The sequence below is a fragment of the Callithrix jacchus genome, chromosome 15, assembly GCF_049354715.1.
Source record: "Callithrix jacchus isolate 240 chromosome 15, calJac240_pri, whole genome shotgun sequence".
NCBI classification, from domain to species: Eukaryota; Metazoa; Chordata; class Mammalia; order Primates; family Cebidae; genus Callithrix; species Callithrix jacchus.
The window spans coordinates 37,542,902-37,565,006 of record NC_133516.1 but is presented as its reverse complement, the minus strand read 5'-3'; the positions used below and the strand labels follow the sequence as shown (position 1 = coordinate 37,565,006).

General features: G+C 40.4%; 1 protein-coding gene across 28 annotated transcripts in view; it reads right to left on the bottom strand.

Moving 5' to 3' along the window:
* Window positions 1-14,692: 14,692 nt before the first annotated feature.
* CACNA2D3 (calcium voltage-gated channel auxiliary subunit alpha2delta 3) overlaps window positions 14,693-22,105 on the bottom strand; it is a 923,853-nt gene continuing 916,440 nt past the window's right edge. For 27 of the 28 annotated variants that reach the window (XM_078351196.1, XM_078351197.1, XM_078351206.1 and 24 more), the window contains 3 exons: window positions 15,656-15,768; window positions 15,365-15,447; window positions 14,693-15,104 (listed from right to left, as the gene is read on the bottom strand). In XM_078351196.1, the coding sequence (XP_078207322.1) occupies window positions 15,012-15,104; window positions 15,365-15,447; window positions 15,656-15,768 (289 nt within the window). In that variant the 3' untranslated portion in view covers window positions 14,693-15,011. The remainder of the gene's footprint in view (window positions 15,105-15,364; window positions 15,448-15,655; window positions 15,769-22,105) is intronic. The other variant, XR_008476741.2, reaches the window with a different exon arrangement.

Below are 22,105 nucleotides of genomic sequence, written 5' to 3'. Positions count from 1 at the left end.
ACTGGTTTATGTGAGTAGAGCTGTTTGTAGTAATCTCTGATGGTAGTGTGTATTTCTGTGGGATCAGTAGTGATATCCCCTTTATCGTTTTTTATTGCATCTATTTGATTCTTCTCCATTTTCTTTTTTATTAATCTGACTAGTGGTCTATTTTGTTGATCTTTTCAAAAAAGCACCTCCTGGATTTACTGATTTTTTTGAAGTGTTTTTTGTTTCTCTATCTCCCTCAGTTCTGCTCTGATCTTAGTTATTTCTTGTCTTCTGCTAGTTTTTAAGTTTATTTGATCTTCCTCCTCTACCTCTTTCAATTTTGATGATAGGGTGTCAATTTTAGATCTTTCCTTGTTCTTGTGGGCATTTATTGCTATACATTTCCCTCTTGACATTGCTTTAAAGGTGTCCCAGAGATTCTGGTAAGTTGTGTCTTCATTCTGATTGGTTTCAAATAAAATCTTTATTTCTGCCTTCATTTCATTGTTTATCCAGTTGACACTCAGAAGCATGTTGTTCAGTTTCCAAGTGGTTGTGTGGGTTTGAGTGTGTTTCTTAATCCTGAGTTCTAGTCTGATTGCGCTGTGGTCTGATAGACTGTTTGTTATGATTTCTGTTCTTTTGCATTTGCTGAGGAGTGATTTGCTTCCAATGATGTGGTCAATTTTAGAGTAAGTGCAATGTGGTGCTGAGAAAAATGTATATTCTGTGGATTTGGGGTGGAACATTCTATATATTATCTATGAGATCCACTTGGTCCAGCTGTGCATTCAAGTCCTGGATATCCTTGCTAATTTTCTGTCTCATTGATCTGTCTAATATTGACAATGGAGTGTTGAAGTCTCCCACTATTATTGTGTGGGAGTCTAAATCTTGTTTTAGGTCTTTAAGAACTTGCTTTATGTATCTGGGTGCTCCTGTGTTGGAGCATATATATGTAGGGTAGTTAGCTCTTCCTGTTGGATTGATACTTTTACCATTATGTAGTGTCCTTCTTTGTCTCTTTTGATCTTTGTTGGTTTGAAGTCCATTCTATCAGAGACTAGGATTGCAACCCCTGCTTTTTTTTTTGTTCTCCATTTGCTTGGTAAATCTTCTTCCATTCCTTTATTTTGAGGAGTGTGTGTCTTTGTATGTGAAATGGGTTTCCTGAATACAGTACACCTATGGGTTCTGACTTTTTATCCAGTTTGCCAGTCTGTGTCTTTTGATTGGGGCGTTTAGGCCATTTACATTCAATGTTACTATTGTTATGTGTGAATTTGATCCTGCCATTTTGTTACTCGCTGGTTTTCTTTCTCATTAGTTGACTCATTTTCTTCATTGTATTTTTGGTCTTTGCCAACTGGTTTGCTTTTGCAGTGACTGGTACTTGTTCCTTTCCATGCTTAGTGTTTCTTTCAGGAGCTCTTGTAGGGCAGGTCTGGTGGTGACAAAATCTCTCAGTAATTGCTTTATGGAAAGGATTTTATTTCTCCTTCACTTATGAAGCTTAGTTTGGCTGGATATGAAATTCTGGGTTGAAAATTCTTTTCTTTAAGGATGTTGAATATTGGCCCTCACTCTCTTCTGGCTTGCAGGGTTTCTGCTGAGAGATCTGCTGTGAGTCTGATTGGCTTCCCTCTGTGGGTGACCTGACCTTTCTCTCTGGCTGCCTTTAGCATTTTTTCCTCATTTCGGCCCTGGTGAATCTGATGATCATGAACCCTCTCTCTCTGGTCATGGGATAGGTGCTTGCCTAGCTGCTCCCACTTACAGCTCCCTCTCTTTCCAGGCAGAGGGAGGGGGCAATAACTCAGTCCGCAGGCTCTCCCTGCCGTATTTTGGACTTATGTGTCTGTTTAAGTCTGCATGCCAACCCAGGACAGAGACCTGGATTATTATTCAACTCCACGCTTGTAATTCCCAGTGCTTGACTGGCAAAGATCCCCTGTTCTGTGTATTGCTGAGGCTCTGAGGTATCTGGACTGGAGTGCCAGAAGGGGAGCCTCTGACTCGCTGGTCAGATGCACTTTCTGGGTGAAGCAGCACCTCTCCTCACCTTGGTCTGCCCTGAGTGGGCTTTGTTCACCATCAGACCAGACCCGCTGAAATGCACCTGGTACCTTGGTTGGAGCTAGGAGATCTCGATTTCTGTATCTGTTTTTCTGGATGTTGTGTGCTGGAGTTCTATCTATTCAGCCATCTTGGATTGTCCTCATTATATAACTTTAAGCAGGTACTTTATGCCACAAAGAGCACAGGTGACCTGAGCAGGTATCGTGGCTCCACATTCACCAGCCTTTTCCAGTTACTTAACCCCTTAGCCTCAGTTTTGTTTTTTGTTTTTGTTTTGAATCTGTGAAGTGGAGGAATGTCTGTGTCACAAGTTCACTGTTAGAACTTGTGTGGTCACAGATGTAGAACTCCAATTTAGTGGTCAATAGTAGTGACTGGTATCGTGTGGTCTTGAGAAAATACCTAACCATCTGGGAAACATGCATACCTTTATTGTCAAAAATGTTATTTTACCTAATTTATTTGCATATATACATTAGTTTTTACCTATCATCCATCATTAAATAAATTAAGAAACTGTAGAAAATTTGAAATTATATGTCAAATTGGGGGTATTTATAAGAAAAACAATTATTTTAAATAATGCAACAGTTTATAAAATGAAAAGAGCCAAATGTTTTGACCAGTATCGATTGTGTCATGAATTAGCCGAGAACTCTGTAAGACTACTGTGTTTCCTCTGTACTTTCCACTGCCTTTTCAACTCTCTGTAATCTCCTCTCCACCTCCTACCTACTAAACTCTTAATGCACTGAGACTGTTAGCAAACCAGAGACAGGTTTCTTTTTTCTTTTTTTTTTAATTATTATTTGAGACAGGTTTCATTCAGTAGATTGAGGGTGAGGCCTAGCAATGGAACACCCGAGGCTCGGCGTGGTGGCTCATGCCTGTAATCCTAGAAACTGGGGAGGCCAGGCTGGTGGATCACCTGAGGTCAGGAGTTTGAGACCAGCCTGGACAACATGGCGAAACCCTGTCTCTACTATAAATATGAAAATTAGCCAGGCACAGTGGCACATGCCTGTAATCTCAGTTACTTGGGAGGCTGAGGTAGGAGACTCATTTGAAACTGGGATGGGGAGGTTGCAGTGAGCTGAGATCACGCCATTTGCACTCCAGCCTGGGCAACAGGAGGGAAACTCTATCAAAAAAAAGAAAAAAGAAAGAAAAAGAAAAAATAAATGGAATGGCCCAGACTTTACCACTGCACAATATATCCATGTAACAAAACTGTACTCATATCCCCTACATTTATACAAAAAAAGAGAAATGTATATTCTTAGAAGGTTCTTCAAATGTTCTTGAAACCCCTAAGATTTTGGTGCAAAGTATGTGTGTCTTATGTCTCTAGGGAGCTGTAGCTTTCTTTAGATTCTCAGAGAGGTTCTTGACCCCACGAAGGTTAAGAACACGTGCTATAAGCTGCTGGTTCTCCAACATTACAGCAACCTTAGTAGTAGTAAAGCAGAAGAGAGGAGGGGAGTTCAGTACAGCATAACATGATATAGCAGCTTTGTTTGTAAAACATTGGTCCAAATACCTAAATTGGATATGTATGTGTGTGTGTGTGTCTGTGTATAGTGATATTGTTTCTAAGGAGTTTGGTAGTAGTATTATTACCAGAATGAGTATGAGGTATTAATAGTAAAAATGACTGAAATAGCACCAGCTAAAAATGATTGAACTTACTGTATGCCACATCCTGATACCTCATGCAACAAAACTGCTACCTGATGTAGATATATTGTCCCGTTTAAACCTCAGAACAACTGTAAGATGAGTTTTGTTATTAGCCCCATCATACAGATGAGAAAACAGAGGCTTAAATCTACCAGGTATTTTGACAAAAGTCACTCAAGAGTAAGTCATGAAGTTGTGACTCAGACAAGACTTTGCATTACATAATATTCATTAGATTCTTTTGGCGGTGTCAGTAGTATGTCGAACATGACATACTATAGTATAGCAACACTAACACTAAAAATAATACTAATACAAACTAAAATAACACCAAAATTATTAGCAGGTCCATTGCTGTTATTCCTACAAGTGAAGGAAAGGTGCATGCTATATTTTAGTACATATTGTCTAGCAATTATTTACTATATTTTATGTACTATATTTTAGTACATATTGTCTAGCAGCAAATAGATGATGAATAATTACAATATAGCTAGCTCCATTAATATAATTGTTACCATCCATTTTGGAGATCTCAATTTATTATGGCATCATTGCTGTGTCTAAAGTTATAAAAATAAAGGAAAATGTTGCTCACATTACTCTTTACCCTGGTATTAGAGGAAGCATATTACAGTGGAGCATTGTTATTTCTGCTAATAATGGGAACAATGCAGATTGCTCAGCACAGCACACTATTGGTGTATTATTGCACTCTGTCTATATGCATTATATTTTTTGCACTATATGATGGTAAAAAAATAACATGATTGATGACATACAGACAGCAGAACATACAATACTCATAAATTATAAATACTGGATTTCTTACAATATGTGTATTCAGTCAGAAACTAAAGTAGGCCAGGCACGGTGGCTCATGCCTGTAATCCCAGCACTTTGGGAGGCTGAGATGGGTGGATCACCTGAGGTCAGGAGTTCAAGACCATACTGGACAACATGGTGAAACCTTGTCTCTACTAAAAATATAAAAAGTAGCCGGCCATGGTGGCAGATATTTGTAATCCCAGCTACTCAGGAGGCTGAGGCAGGATAATCACTTGAACCTGGGTGCAGAGGTTACAGTGAGCCAAGATCACACCACTGCAGTCCAGTCTGGGTGGCAGAGCAAGACTCCAATCTCAAAAATAAATAAATAAAACTAAACCTGCATTATCATTTCAGCATATATTGGAAAAGTACCAATTCAGTACATACTTGAGTAGTATCTCTCTTCAGAAAATACTTCCTGGCTGGGTACAGTGGCTCATTCCTGTAATCCTAGCACTTCGGGAGGCCAAGGCAGGCAGATCACCTGAGGTCAGGAGTTTGAGACCGGCCTGGGCAATATGGAAAAACCTCATCTCTACTAAAAATACAAAACTTAGTCAGGTGTGTTGGCACGTGCCTGTAATCCCAGCTACTTGGGAGGCCGAGGTGGGAGAATCTCTTGGACCTGGAAGGCGGAGGTTGCAGTGAGCCGAGATTGCGCCATTGCACTCCAGCCTGAGTGACACAGCAAGGCTCCATCTCAGATAAAAACAAAGAAACTAAACTGCATTATCATTTCAGTATATATTGGAACAGTACCAGTTCAGTACATAGAGTAATATCTCTCTTCAGAAACTACTTCCGATGTAAGTATTAGCATGGTTGTGTGTTTTTGCTAAAATTATAGATATGACACACTGGTTATTATATTAGCAGAATTTCTTCCATTTTGAAAGTAAGCATGACATGACTTAGTAGTAATGTTATCACAAATGCTAACATCATTGGACCATCATATAGAATGGCGTAGCAAAAGGATTACTTCTACTATCAGGGATGGCATAGAACCTGAGTGATTCCAGTGCATCTGGCCATTTGCTTGTAAAAATGGAAAAGTCTCAGTCCAAAGTTCTCCTGAGGAGCAGTGATGTTTGCTTATTTCCCTGTGAAGCTCCAGTCACAAAGGTGGTTTCTCAGATCCAGTATACGCTGTAGTATAGATCAGTGGGCTCCATATTTGCAGTTTTGTTGTTGCTACGAAACCTACAGGTGGCATTAGCATAGCAGCTGTATTGCTCTCAAAACTAGAGGAAAGGTAGGATTATGTACAAGGGAGGAGGTGTTATTGTTTAAAAATGTATGTGGAATATAATGCTATTGCTGCAAAAATAGATGATAAAGTGGCATTGGGGCACTATGTTGTGGATTAGCAATATTGCCAATCTTTCTGCTAAAACAGCATATGGGCTAATACACTAGTAATGATGGTATAGGTTGAGTATTCCTTGTCAGAAATGCTTAGGACCGGAAGTGTTTCAGATTTCACTCTTTCCGTTTTTGGGAATATTTATGTTACACTTACCAGTTCAGCATCGCTATTCCAAAAATCCAAAACCCCAAATGTTCCGATGAGGATTTCTTTGAGCATCATCACAGCACTCAAACATTTTCAGATTTTGGAGTTTGGATTTTTGGATGTGGGATGCTTAATCTGAACCAGTATTACAGACAGTACATTTCAATATGGCTGAAGGGAATTGCTGTTTCCTGAGTCTCGATGATTGCACGTGGCATGAAAGGAAAGTGACATGGAGAAAGTTGATAGGTGGCCAAGTGAACAGAACAGATGCTCTGGCACCATTAGGCTGGCTTCAAATTCTGGCTTTGTCCATCACCACCTCTGTGACTTGGTCAAGGAGTGCAACCTCTCCAAATCTTAGACCTATCATCTGCAATGTGTGCCTTCTTACGGCTTGAACCAGCTTTGCCTGTGAGGAATTATGCGACATAATGATTGATGTGCTTTCCACAGTCAGCACTCAACAAATGCCCCCATCTCTGCCCCACAATCATTGCTACAGGTTGAAGACTATGTGGTGCCATAACTAAATAGCATGTTTAAGGACAATATCAAATCATTTATAAATAAAAGGACAACTCTTCTTGATGCTCTGGCTAGTAGGGGCATATCATGCCAAGGTGACAATATCTTATTTAAAAGATACCACTCAAACATTTCTCTCTCTTCACCAGTTTGTTGTTGACTATTTGGAGCTGGGATAATTGAAATATGGGTTGTTTAATATAGGATCCTGTGGTAGAATTTTTATTAACCAGATTTTGACAACCTAACATAGCAGGATATAGCGGTAATATTGCACACAATACTACAGTTTAGGACCACACAGCACAGCATAGCCTACAGAAAGTAACTGCTTTGAGGTGGCCAAAGCTGGCAGAAGCAATGTGATTTTATGCTTCACTTTATCATATACAATTGTGGAAACAGAAATGATACCGTATTGCACTGAGCTGCGTTATGTCAACCTTTTGCCTTGCAATTCAAATAGCAGTAACACTAGCACACTATAGCGAATGATGCTATTTATATTCATAGTTATATGAATATGTCATTAGAGTTCATGACTTTCAGTAGTAGGGTATCTCCAGCGTTTGAAATAATGCTACTTTGTATGATGTTAAAGTAAAAATTATAGTCACATTTGTAATATAGTCCTTCCAGTTCCATAGGACTGACACTATTCTAGTGTACACATCTGTAATGTTGCGGGGATGTGCCTAACTCATCATATTATGAGAGCTTCAGAAATTGGCAGCAGCGATATTCTAAATCAGCAGATTGGCAGACAAGGCTTCACATGTCAGATCTCTCCCGCTGCCTGTTTTGTACAACTCACAGGATAACAGTGGTGTTTACATTTCTAAAAGCTTGCAAAAAAAAAAAAAAAACCCTCAAAGGAATAATATTTTTAGTGTATAAAAATATACGAAATTTAAGTTTCAGTGTTCTTAAGTTTTATTAGAACATAGCTGCTTTGGAACTGTAATGGCAGAGTTAAAAATACTTGCATCAGAGACAATAAGGCCTACCAAGTCTAAACCAGCTACTCTGGCTCTTTAAGAAAAATGTTTGCTGATCCCAGCTTTAAACAACCCTGCATTGCCTATAATGTGCATATGAGTAGAAAGTATTGTATTTTGAATGTAGTAAAAATGAAGCCATTTTGTCATATTACAATATGGCGTCTCTAATCATAGGCAACCCAAGTATCATTATGATCTCCTACTGCATATTGCCTTTACAGTGTCCACATGCTGCTGAATTATAGTATCCTAAACTAGAAAGTACTGCCATCTTGACTTACTACCTAGAAGAGGGAACTGGTGTCTGACGTAAGATGGGACTCTGGTGCCCAGCTGCATATTGCTATGGTTAAGGGTAAAAAGTGTGGAGTAAGGCCTGTTTCTCACTGGCCCTGGTATCTTTGGGTAACTTGCTTTTTGAGACTTAGTACATCATCTGGTGGTCCCAGGATTCACATGAAATGTTGTAAAGGGCTCTGCATGGTACCTTGTAAACAGAAGGTTTTGATAAATAATATGGTGAGGGTGGTTTATTCATTCTTTCAGCAAATGCTTTCTGGGTGTCCCTGAAGTTGGGGAGTTACTCCAAGCAGTGAGGATCCAACAGTCAATACAGACGAGGCCTTGCCACATGGGGTGTGAGGAGGGGACTCTGGTAGTAAACGAGAAAATAACAGATTCTAGTGAGTACCATGGTGTGAATGAACAGTAGGCTGCGAGAGAGCATTTCTGGGTGTTTGGTAGAAAACTGCTAAGGCCTGGATGACAAGAAGGAGGCTGCTATCTGAATGGTTTAAGATAAAATGTAGCTAGATTGCTATTTATTGACTCTGTAGTTTACTCTCTTACACTGTGGAAGAGATTCCCAGCATTGGTACAGTGAGCCTCCATAATTTAGACGCCAGTGGGGATCCCAAAGGTTAATGGCATCTATCGATTTGTAAAGACAAAATCCTTAATAATCCTTAAGGACTGGAGTAGGGTTCGTCACCTTTGGTACTGTTGAAATATTTGGCCAAACAAGTCTTCGTTGTTGGGGGCTGCCCTGGGCTTTGTAGGATGTTAGCAGCATCCCTGGCCTCTATCCACTACATGCCAATAGCACCGCCCCTTCCCCTACAATGTGACTTCTGCCATTGCCAAATGTGCCCTGCAGGGTAACGCTGTCTCGGTCTGTAACCATTGGATCGAGGGAAATGATGCCTGCAAAGCCCCCAGCAGGAATTTTGGTCACCACAAGCAGCATGTGTGTGACGAAGTCGTATTACTAGAAATGCCCCCAGCTGACTCCCCAGCCCATATGTGCCAGTTGGAGACATCTTTGCAAAGCTTCCAAACTGCAGACACTGCAAATGGCCCTCGGGGGTCTGTTCAATTATTATGACCTCCGATATCGATAGTCATAAAGCTGTGTTCCTTCTGCCTATAATTTCAATAATTTACTATATGGTCTCCTGTAACAAGAGCTATATTATCCTCTGCAGTGCTGTACTGTTCATAATTTAAATAATAATGCACATTTCCTCATTCTAAACTACTTCACACATTAAATACTCGTTTTTACCAACACCATTACAATCATATTTTAGTGCGCTACATTATTTGAGTTCTGTGCTCCCTTTAATACTGCTAATGAAAGGACAGCACATGGCGCTGGCCAGTCTTTAATTTTAGGACACATGGAGTTATCACTGCATTGCCTTGTCTAGGCTGCATTGTATTATTCTACCCTCAATAAATATTACAATTGTTCTATCATTTTATAAATTTTACCTAGTATATGCATACAATGAATTTTATAATTATACATGTATATACATACACATATTAAATATTTATATTTTAGGAAGAATGTTGATACGCTATGATTTGCTATAGATGGCTTTTGAATCTGTTACAAATTATATTGAATGTCACAGCCTATAACTTTAGTAACTAATTGTGTTATATAATGCTCTATTAAACTATGTCACATTATAGTCCAGTTCTTATTTCAATAATTAGTGGTAAACTGCACATTTTAATAAAAAGTTCTTTGAAAAAAACACCTTTGGATACGTTTGGTATCCATCACATTGATATTGCATACGGAAATCTCCCAGTGCAAATTGTAGCAAGATGGCGTACTCTAGAATATTGTATTACTTCTGCCCTCTGCAGTCATGATGGCGTTCCCACACAGCACTATCCCACAGGGGTATACACAATCACCCCCTATGTTGGTAGCACTGTTCTTACTACTGTTCATTTGGTGGAAAAGTAATTGTGGTTTTTACTGCTACTTTTTTTTTTTTTAATTTTTTGTTGCATTTTAGGTTTTGGGGTACATGTACAGAACATGCAAGACAGTTGCATAGGTACACACATGGCAGTGTGTTTTGCTTCCTTTCTCCCCTTCACCCACATTTGGCATTTCTCCCCAGGTTATCCCTCCCCAGCTCCCCCTCCCCCTTTCCCCCCAATAGACCCCAGTGTTTAGCTACTTTTAATTGCAAAAACCGCAGTTACTTTTGCACCAACTTAGTACTGCTTGCTTACTTGCTTAAATGTATATTGAGAGTCTGCTTTGACTCAGACCCTCTTCTGGGAGAGGAAAATAGAGTAGCGAAAAAGAACCAAGAGACAAAAACAATTCTAAATGAACTGTTCTGGAGGAAGAGCAACGGGGAAAGGAATGGAGGGCCGTGGAAACTACAGCTGTAAACAGGGAGGTCAGGGAAGGCAGCCCGAGAAGGAAGGACCTGCAGCCGCGGAGCGAGTGGGGCACGGAGGTGTCTGGAGGAGCCAGTGTCCCAGGCAGGGGAAGCGGCAAGTGCAGAGGCCTGAGGTGCGAGTCCACCTAGTGTATTTGAGGGGCAGGAAGACCATGTAGCTCAAGTGCAAGGAGAGGGAACGTGCGGTGAGGCTGGAGAAGAAATGGGGAGAGACAGCAAATTGAACGGGACCTGGCAGGTCACTGTAGACCCATTTATTCTTATATTTCATTTTCCCAAAAGTGTTCACATCTAACAACAGTCTCAGTTTTTGCTCTGCTGCCTAGCACTTTTCATACGGATTTTCTGGTTCTGTATGCTATTTACAATAGCAGCAGTAAGGTGATACAATAGCTACTTGAAAAACTACGTGATTTCTTGGATCATCTTATGCTGTAGGACACCTTACTATTTTCACTCTCCTATTTTGCCAGGACTGTCTCTATTTTACCAAAATAATTCAGTAATTCTGATGGCTTCTCTGTGTATGTGTGTGTGTGTGTGTGTGTGTGTAACTACGTAATTCTATGTAAATATATTACACATATTTTGCATCATTTGCATTCGATTATGTGCATTATAACATATGCTTGACTTATTGTTGCCAGTTTTTAAGACGTTTAATGGAGAATCGTAGGTCATGTGATGTTATTTTTGTTTAAAAGTAATTAAAATATGATTTCTCTCTCTCTCGTTTTTGATAAGGAGTCTGCTCTTGCTGCCCAGGCTGGAGTGTGTGTGTGTAAACAGAGATAATTTTCAATACTAACAACAATACCAGCAAGAACACTGTTACTTTATAATAGTTGCTATCCTTCCATCCAGCTGCACTGCTCGGTACACTGTATCATACTATAGATAATGCTGTCTAAAGATTTATGCCATGACCTCCCACATTCAGGTAACTTCTCTTTGGTCTTTGAAAAATATGTGAGGAGAGCAGGGAGGATTTTTTCCCAGCTTTTAAGGAGAGGGAAGAGAAACTGTGAAATACCGGGGGACAGTGGGATAGAAGTTGAGTTGGGAAGGAATATGTCCCCGGGTGTGGACTGGTCTGCCCAGGTATGACAGGCAGCCCAGATGTGCTCAGCAGCTCAGTAGCCATAAAAGTGCCATTGCGGCTTGTGTATTCTAAGGGAGATATGGGGAGAAATGAAGACAAGGGAGGGCTTCTGGGCAGCAGACAGTGGCCTAGAAGTGGGAGGACAGGGAATAGCAGCTGTGCTCAGGGAGGTGAGCTAGCAAGCTGGTATTAGAAAGCAGGGGTTGGAGGCCAGGCAGTTTAGAGAGACGGCAGTAAGATCAGTGGGTAGGAGACGTGAAGATACCATCGTAATAACTGCTGGTGATTCATTCATGCATTTGAAGTACTTGACTGGCTGAGTGCCCTGACTTGGAAGCCAAATTGCCTGGCTTCTAATGCTCACTCTGCTCCTTTCCAACCATGTGACCTTGGGAGCATGACTGTCCCCCTTGTGTCTCCACTTCTCCATCTGTGTAATGAAGGTCAGAGTTGCATCTACTTTGTGGGTGTGCTATGAAAAACCCATGAATTAAACAAGTCACTTCAAATGGTACCAGGCAGAGAGAGTCAGATCACAGTGAACGGTGCAAGCTTTGTCACTGTCACTGGTGGTTTTAGTTATAGTAAAGGCCAGGCCCTGTTCTGGGAGCTGAAGCTGAAGTCCTGAGCGGTAGAGGAGTCCCTGTTCTTACGGAGCTGCGATACAAGTGAAACTGAAAATGAAATGATGTAAAGGAAAAGTAAAACCAGAGGAGTGGGGCCAGGGGAGAAGAGCAGCTGTACCAGGGGTCTCTGAGGAAGGGATTTTTGAAGGGAGCCTGGATGTTGGGAAGGAGCAGCCGCATGAAGGCTGGGTCTGGAGCCTTCCAGGCAGAGGGCACAGAAAGACCGAAAGCCCTGAGTGGGGAGCATGCCTGGCATTTTCAAAGGCTGGGAGGCAGAGCCTTGGAGCGCAGAGGGTCTGGGACAGAGTGAGCGGCACAGGATGGAGTGGGAAAGGGAGGCAGAGCCCAGGGCTGAGGCTCTGTAGGTCCCACAGCTCAGTGGATGCAAAGCTGGCTTCATATTAACATCACCTGGGGAGTTTTAACAAAAACGAAAATGCCTGGGTTCTGCCCTAGAAAGTTTTGAAAGGTCCCTGAGTGATTTGAACACAAAAAAGACTCAGAGAAGCCCTGCTGTGGACTATGGTAAGGGATGTGTATGTTCTAATTGCCCTGGGCAAGGCTATGATCAGATAATTGTTTCTGAAAAACTGCTCTAGTGGCTGTGTGAATCGACCGTGGAGTGGAGCTGGGTGGTTGCTGACAGTGGAAGAGAGGAGACCAATGAGGATATAGATCTTCAGAGACCAGGGATGGGGGTGGTGACTGGGAAGAGGATGGCAGTAGTGAGGGGCTGGGAAAAGTGGTGGTCAGGTTTGGTGTTTGAAGGGGAGAGCTTGTGAACCTTGCTATAAGGCCGGCTTCGGGGGAAGACGGAAATAGGGTGGCCCCAAGGTTTGGGGTTGGAGCTGTTAGTGGGAAGAAGAAAGTTTAATGAAGGGGGATCATAAGTTGTGCTTAGGACAATTTAAGTTGGAGAAAATTATTCAGTTTCCAAGTAGATAAATAGTTGCTTGGAGCTCTTGTGAGAAACAGCAAATCAGAGGTACCTGGTGGGTCAGTTACATGAATGTAATCCCTGAAAAGGGCATGAGGCACAGTGTGACTCAAGGCTGCTATATTTATGCCATAAACAGTGTAACAAAAATGATGTCACTTCATTGTTTAGAATGAGACTGGGGATGGAATTATACATAATTATATTACCCATATTTCGCATCATTGCATTAGATTATGGGCATTATAACATTATATGCTTGACTTATTGTTGCCGGTTTTTAAGAATTATAATGGAGAATTGTAGGTCATTTGTTGTTTTTTTTTGAGACAGAGTCTTGCTCTGTTGCCCAGGCTGGAGTGAAGTGGTGCAGTCTTGGCTCATTGCAGCCTCTGCCTCCTGGGTTCAAGCAATTCTCTGCCTCAGCCTCCCCAGTAGCTGGGATTACAGGTGCCAGCCACCAAGCCTGGCTAATTTTTTTTTTTTTTTAAGTAGAGACAGGATTTCACCATGTTGGCTAGGCTGGTCTTGAACTCCAGACCACGTGATCCACCTGCCTTGGTCTCCTAAAGTGCTGGGATTACAAGTGTGAGCTGTGTCTGGCCTCTCTCATAAATCACCTAATTTTTCCTATAAATCACGTAGATCTGTGATAAGTTCATCTTTCTCAGTATTAAGCTCAGTTTTCTTCTGGCCATCACCTTAGGTATAAATAGAATGTTTTTATACTTGTGACTGTATACGTTTAGAGTCTTATCATTCCAGCTTAATAAATTGTGGCTCCTTATCTGATATCAATATATCAGTGTAAATATAATACATCTTTATATTTGTATGAGCAACAAATGAATTTATTCATTTACCAAGTGCGCAGAATGAATTACATCATCAAATGTCACAATTATAAAGCCCCATGGCTGCTGAATCTTTGGCAAGTTTGCCTGTGATAGTATTGTGATTTTGCGTGGCATAGTAATATTAAAAATTACAACAACGTAGTGGAATCGTTTTAGTATAAAGCAGTACAGTCACATCAGTTTTTCTAAAATATCAGGGGATAATGTGCCCCTTTTAAAGAGTTTAAGTAGGATTCTCTGGATAACTTTAGATGTCTTTCCTGTCTGTCTACCTAGGCATGGAAATTATTCCACTGTAGTAGACATGATCCAATGAAATCTGTTTTCTTTGGTTCAAGATTCAGTGTTTAGAAATGCTTACGTGTCTGGGTAGTTTCATCTCTTATAATATTTGAGATCTAATTTCATATCTTGTTTATGGGGAAACCCAGAAGCCAAATTTGTAATCATTGTCCTTTTCCTCCTTCAAGTCTCCTCGGAATGAATGCCTAGGATTTATGACTTATTTCATTTCCGTTCCCAAATAATTTCCACACTTGGATATGATGAAAGCTTGTGTTTGTTGTTTGCATCCAAATTATGATTTCAATTGAAGTTTAGTTCAACAAAATTCAGGGTTCTATGTAATAAACTCTTACCATGTAGATGATATTTTGATTTACTTCTATAAATATTTTTATAACTGAGAGTGGAACATCTAAACAGTTGTTAACTATGTGCCTAGAATCCGCTTTAGAACAAAGGCTCTGCCCACAGCCATCCTTCCCTGATTTCTGGAATGGAGACCTTTTCCCCATGCATTGTTTTCAGTTGGTATTCTTAGCAATAATGATAAAATCCAAACAAGAAGATTATGATTTTAATATACTTTATTTAAAAAGTACAGAGTTTTAAATTGGTTTCAATAGGTTTCAAGCAGAAGGGACACTGCCTACCACTTGCGGTCCCATTTCTGATGAAGGGTGATTATGTGGCAAACTCACATTTGCATGACTGGCAAAGTAAAAAGATAATTTTTTGTCAACATATCTTTTAGAGTTTATATCACGCACAGTTTAAAATCATGATGATGCTGATGGTTGGACTATATTCATGTCTCGTATGTTGCACCATATTTTGGTTCACAGTTTATCCATGATTTAGCATGCCAAGAGAACATCTCAGTCAGTGTCACCTTGAGAAGAGCATCAAAAGCAGAGGGAGCAGTAGGAGGACTGGCAGGGCCTGGAGACCCGGCGCAGCCCCACACTCCCTTGCGTTCTCCTACGGGGAAAGGCAGGGGTTGGTTAGATGGAAATGGACTCAAGGACCCTTTCAACTGTCCAACCATGTGGATTTCCCAGACCGTTCTCCCCTCTTTAATGTAAGGAAAAAGTCTTGGGACCCAGACAATGTGCGGGTTCGGTTTACTCATGAGGAAATTAATCCCTTTCAGTAAACTCTTCAGCTGTAGTTCGTTGGCCAGCGTGAGACTCTTATGGTGATTCTGATGGGAAAAGGGAACAGGAACACTTCAGACTTACCTCAGGATGGAAGCCATGACAGGATTCTGGGCGCCTTCTGATCTTCTGGGCCTTCAGACGTTCACACTTAAGGGATTCATTATGTTGACTGTAGTTAAGGCATGTTTCCAAGAATTGCTTTTTCTACTCTGCATTTCAGAGGTCAAAACTTGGCAATGACAACTCTCTTAACTACTCACTCTCCAACAGTGGAAAGGATGTAATTTTTCTTCTCTAATATTTCTCCCCCAGGTTTCCTTACCCTTGATTCCCCCTTCCTGGTAGTGACTGGACCAGCACACAAAAGGATATACCTAATTTCAATGGGCGCCATGGTGATGGGGGCCACAGATTCGCAGAGGCAGCTGCTGTCCACCACCACCATGAACAGGTTGCTGCTTGGGATTTGCTGGATGACAAAGGACCTGTTGGAATGAGAGGCAGCGGGACAGTCATTTACCATCTACCATCCGTGAAATACAGTGCCATAACGAAGACTTCTTTCCTGGGTGATAGCAGCTACCATATTTTGTGAAGTAAATTTTGGAGACTGTTTTACTAATAATGCTACCTTTCTCCATGAAGTTCTTCACTTATGAATACCAAGCTTCAGTCGGAAAACAATGGCTATGATGACACACGGCTCATACAACTCACCTTGGAAACACTGAAATGCTGTATGTACAAAACACAAGAGTCAGAGTTGGCTGAATCATCATCATGTTTCCAAGGTTTAGGAGGTTAGACTTTTCAAAGCCTAATCTCCTTCTCCCAGAGCCTAAACATTACTCCAAGTTGCAGTGGATGTTCCTCTAAGTGGCATTTTCTCTTCTCCTTCCCTCAAGGAAAGACTGAAACTATGTCATCCCAATGGCAAAAGAGGCAGTGAACTTCTTAGAGCCTTCCTGGTACTGCTTCACACAATGTGTGCCCAGTATACAGGAAGAGAGTTTTGGAAAGATTAATGCTAGTCATTTATAAGGTCCCACATTTCTCAGAGCCCAAGTTATAATTGCTCTTACCTTCTGATCAACCAGTATAGCCCGTCCAACTTAAACAAGCTTGGTGGTGCCTCCTCCTCACACTGCCCAACGTGGTGAAGTGACAACGCCACTATAAAATAATACTTTACCATAAAACACCACTGACTTCGGAGGAGCAAATTAGGGATCAAAATCTCAGATTCTTTCAGAACCAACAGATTAGCTAAATATTTAACTCCAGGTTTAGAACCCCTATACATATTTCATTCATTCAGTTTAATAGATTTAAACTTAACAAATACATTCTCAGTTTCTCCAAAGGTTTTATTTTCATTTGCCTTTCTCACAATAAATTTGTTCTGTTCTTCTGAATATATCACTATGGTGAACTAATATCATGCAATGAAGAAAAGTTATTCTGCTATATGGGACATTATAAAGAAAGGGAAAGAACTCCCCCCCCCCTTTTTTTAACCTGTTGCTACCTCATGTTGAATGATCCATGAATGCCTCTGAGACTGCAACATGATTGGCTCATTTTCTATACATGCCCAATGCCCATCTATCTACTATTCCACAGTTAGGTTCATTTTCTTCATCTGTAGGAAGGAACAGGGCTTGCTACTGTGCAGAGATGTTTCCTCAATGCCTTAACCACTATCCACACTAGGACACCTACACTCTGCCCTTCCCACCCTCATCTAGAACTACACCTGGCTTCAGAAAAATATTCAGTCTTGCTGTTTTGCTAATTAATTTCATCTATATCTGTATCTGCTTTACCTTCTGTCTTTAATACTAAATTCTTTCTTGCCTATGTGAGAATGTTGCTCTAGCAACTGGCCTCTTAATGGATTTTGCCCATCAACATAAATGTATTCTACCTGAGATAGCTCTCATCAGAAAACCAACAATTTCCTCCTTGGAGATGGCAGATTAACTGAGTCTCAAAGGAAAGTGCAAAACCAAGACTGCAAAACACTCTGAAGAACAGATGGCTGACTAGAAGATTAAGCCAAATGTATCTACAAGATGAGCAAGAAAGAAGAGATGAAAATATGACATAAAAGATCCAAAGACAGAAAATACTTTTGGGACTGAAAAAACAAATCCAATTCTTTTCCATGAATGGGCCCACGCAAACATGAGTAAACAGCTTCCTATCATTAAAGATACAGACCAATCCTAAAAGCTTCTCTAGAAACAAATTACTTAGAATGAGAATAAAACCAGTTTCTCAATGGGAGTACTCAAGATGAAAAATAGAGTAAACTTTTGAGGGAAAAAAGGGAGTCGAAAGTATGTCGGTGTCTTAATCTCTGTAGACATTTATGGAAAATTATATTTTCAAATTTAGCAATAATTATTGAAAAATTATTTAAAACCTGATCAATATAGATAGCATGAGAAATTAAACACCCCTCTAAACACACACAGACTGCCAGTATAAGCCTAAAATTATTACCAATTGCAATAACTGTGAGGTTGTTAGATTCACATAGTAAAAGGCAAAGACTCTTAAATTGGGTTTACAAACATTATGCTGTTTGCCACAGACACTCCTAAAACAGAATGACATAGGAGGAGGAAAAAATATGCTAACAATAAAAGAAACAGGTTTAGTAGTAATATACAAATATTCAGAGTAAAATATCAAAATGTAATAAAATAGTTCATACTGAAAATGTTATAATCCACTAATGAGATAACACATGATTCTTTATGCACATAATGATCATAGTATGCAAACTAAAGAAATAAAAGGGATTTCTGAAAGGATGACCTATTAAAAACATGAACCCAAAACTCTTCAGATATAAATAACACAGAATATAAATTATTTTTAAACACAGGGAACTGCAACACATTCCAAAGAACCTATAGTATCGATTACACATTCTTCTTTTATGGTAGAATACAATTAAAAATTAATAGCAAAAAGATAAAGTGAAAATTAAATGTTAAACACCTTTCATCAATCCTTGAGATTTGATAATAGCCCAGATTCAAATTTGTATAGTATAACCTTAGATAATTTCATCAGAAAAAAATGAAGGTTGCAAATATTTGGCTAAGTTTTCAAATCAAGAAGCTGGAAAAATAACAAACCTGTACCTGTGCCCTATACATGGACTTTCCCCTTGTCCACTGGATCTATTCATGCCCCTCTGCAAAGCCCATCTCTCAAGCTTCTTCAAGGATGTGACTGGTGGAAAAGAAGAGACAGGTGACTGGTGCATAAAGTTTCCCTCATCTACTAGCCCTTCCTGGATGGAGGTTGGCAAACATGCTGTCACAGCTTCCATCTCAGGAAAAACAAAACTGTCCCTTAACCCTCCCCTCCTGTGACTACCTCATTTCTCTGTCTCCCTTATAGCACAACTCCTAAAAATAATTGTCTGTAATCCTTCTCTCTCTCCCCATCTCTCTCTCCCTCTCCCCCTACCTCTCCCTCCTCTATAAATTGTACTACAATGAGACTGTAGTCCTCACCACTCCAACTGAATCAGTTCTTGCCAAGGACACCAGTAACCTCGCCACTTTCCTCTGTCTCTTCCTCCTTGCTTGTTGACAGTCTGCCCTTCATAAAAGACTGTAGTTGCCACAGCAACGAGGCTGCATCTGACTGCCTCAGGTTGTCAGTTATCTCTAGCACTTAGAGTTGTGCCTGGTACAGAGCAACTTCTCACCAAGTATTTGTTGAATCAATGACAGAACTTGAAATGATAAAGGCAGAAGAATAAAATACAAATTAAACTGTGAAGCTATCCAACAGAGTCAAACTCTGGTTTAAAAGCTTCCTGACAGAAATCAACGTTGGCACTCCTGATCAAGAAATAAGTCACAAAGTATCATTATAACCTGAAAGATACCAGAGCATTTTAAACACTTTTGGTGACTATTATGTGTAACATTGTAAACAATTTGAGAATTTAGAGAAAACACACCTTTGGGGATAAAGCATAAATTATCTACATTTGGCCAAGCTTTAAAAATCATGAGCAGACTTACTGCCATGAACAAAACTGAAATGCTCATTGAGAATCTACCCCCAGGTGAATTCTACCCAATCACCCAAAGAACAGATATTGCTGTGTTCACAGAAAACCCACATGACCCCACTGACCAACTATTAGAACTAATAAAAGAACTCAGTAAGCTGGCTAGTTAACATAATCAGCATATAAAACCCACAGCCTGACACTGGCAATAACCAATGAAAAATATTTGTGAAATAAAGAACCACTGATAATACTCACTATAAAATGCCCAAGAATAAGTCTGGTAAAACATAGCCCTTTATGAAGAAAATGATGCAAATTTCCTGAGGAACATAAAAACACAAGCCAAAAATTGGAGGGAAGGACAGCAGTGGTGGAAAGGAACACTCCTATTTTAAATATGTCATTTCTCTCTCAATTAACTTTTTTAATTCAAAGCAATTTCAATAAAAATCTCAACAGGATTTTTGATGGGATTTGAGCACATCATTCTAAGATTCTTTCAGAAGAGTAAATAGAATAGTCTGGAAAATTATTTAAAAATTGGGTTTTATAGAAAAGGGAAGGGGCTGGGTGCAGTGGCTCACACCTGTAATCCCAGCACTTAGGGAGGCCGAGGCGGGTGGATCATGAGGTCAAGAGATCAAGACCACCTTGGCCAACATGGTAAAACCCTGTCTCTACTAAAAAAACAATACAAAAATTAGCTGGACGCAGTGACATGCTCCTGTAGTCCCAGCTACTCGGGAGGCTGAGGCAGGAGAATAGCTTGAACCCGGGAGGTAGAGGTTGCAGTGAGCTGAGATCGTGGCACTGCACTCCAGCCTGATGACAGGGTGAGACTCCATCTCAAAAAAAGGGGGGGAAGGGCAGTTCCTTGTCCTACCCAGTATTGAAATCCGTGAGACAATTTGTAGAAAACACAGATGAGTAACAAGTAAGTAAAAGGGGGTTCAATTTCTCTAAAAACTAGAGAAGTATAATTGAAAATGATTGGACTAGGACATAGTAAAAATTAAAATCTATGATATCGAATAATGAAGAAAGTCTGAAGAAATGAATATTGTTTTATACCACCGGTGGGAAAGTGAACTTTTACAGCTACTATGAGGACAATTCGTTAGTATTGTAGTGGAAAGCTTTTACACACTCTTTTCTCTGTAGTTTCACTTCTCAGTAAAAGAAACACTTGTTCAGAACCCAAGAAGTCATGTATAAAGATGCTCATGGTAATTATGTTCATTGAAAGGAAAAATGAAAAAAACACCCCACCTGAATGTCCAACAATGGGGCAGTGATTGAATAAGCAAGAGTATGTCCACTCAGTGGCCTGTCTGGCACCGGGTAACAGGAGAAAGAGTACCTCTATTTACTGCCATGAAAGGAGACTCAAGACGGCGAGTGGGAAAATAATGTTGTACAACTCTACATGAAGTACGAGTATTTAAGAATATTTACAACTGTTTCTTTAAGGATATTTAATTCTGCTACAGAGAAACAAGAAAAATAAATGAGATGGATAAAACTTACAAGATGTATTAGGTATATAGATAGCACATAAGTGACCCATGACTCATGTTAGACTAGAGTAAATGGACTCAACAGGTAGCACGTGTGCAAGTTAAACAGAAATAATAAAGGAAGAACGTACGCAGTATCTTCCTCTAGAGAAGAAGGAAGGGAGGACCACATAAAATTAAATACATGCAATTCTTAAGGCACAGACCCTATTGTCTCTAGGTTGATAGCTCTCTCCTGGGTCATCCTTAAATTAACTCACTGGCAACATCCATTTCCTGCTTGAGACACAGAGATACATGCTGTCGCTGCTCAGGAGGTTACAGGTGAGCCACACACTTGCCCTTGTATTTCTCCAATAAGGCAAGTGTGCATTGGCTGCAGGCCCCTTCTGCCTGCTGAGGCTCTGTTCCAGACTGAGGACCCTCAAGTGTGGTCCTCCTCACTACACCATCAGTGGGAGAGAGAGCAGGAGACAGTGGAGACAAGGGAAGGGAAAGGAAGGGAAGATGGGAGAGAGAAGAGGGGAACAGTGCATAACTCAGGATACAGGGAGGGAGGTCCTCCAAACTCTTTCCCCTTGCTTCTGGCTATGTACTTTAAATGAATTCAATCAGCCAAGTGATTTGAGCATCTTAATTTTGGGTGAGCTTTTTTGTTTTGTAACCTCTAGGATTACTTGCCTGGTAAGTCCTTGGCATTTATACATGAAATGAGTACAAAAAAAGACACGTTTCTATAGATTATTTATATGTTTATCTCTCTGTCTCTATGTATGTATGTGTCTGTCTAACGCATGGATGTATAAATAAAGGTCAGGAAGGTTATACACCACACCAGCAACAGTGGTTACCTCTGAAGAAAGGACTGTGACAGGTAGTAACTGTCAAGGGAGACTTGGACTCCATCTGCAACCCTGAAGTTCTCTACAAGGGGAATGTGTTAATGTCTTCTTAAAACAATTTTAAAGTGAAGTATGAGGATCAAGCCCATCGTACATAAGAGAAAACGGAAACTCTTTTACTTATCCAGTCAGGATAAGTAAACTCTTGCCACAGCTATATGAATAAGACAGAATTATGCCCAGTTTACAGATAGGGAAACAAAAAGCTAAGTACCTAGAGTAACGGGGGCAGAGCAGAGGTTCAAACCCAAAGCTTCAGCCCTGCGGAGCCCAGGCTCGTGTGGTTCTTCTGCCACCGGCAGCAGACTAGACTAGACTGTCTCATGCTGGAATGATTAGAGCTCAAACTCCTTGA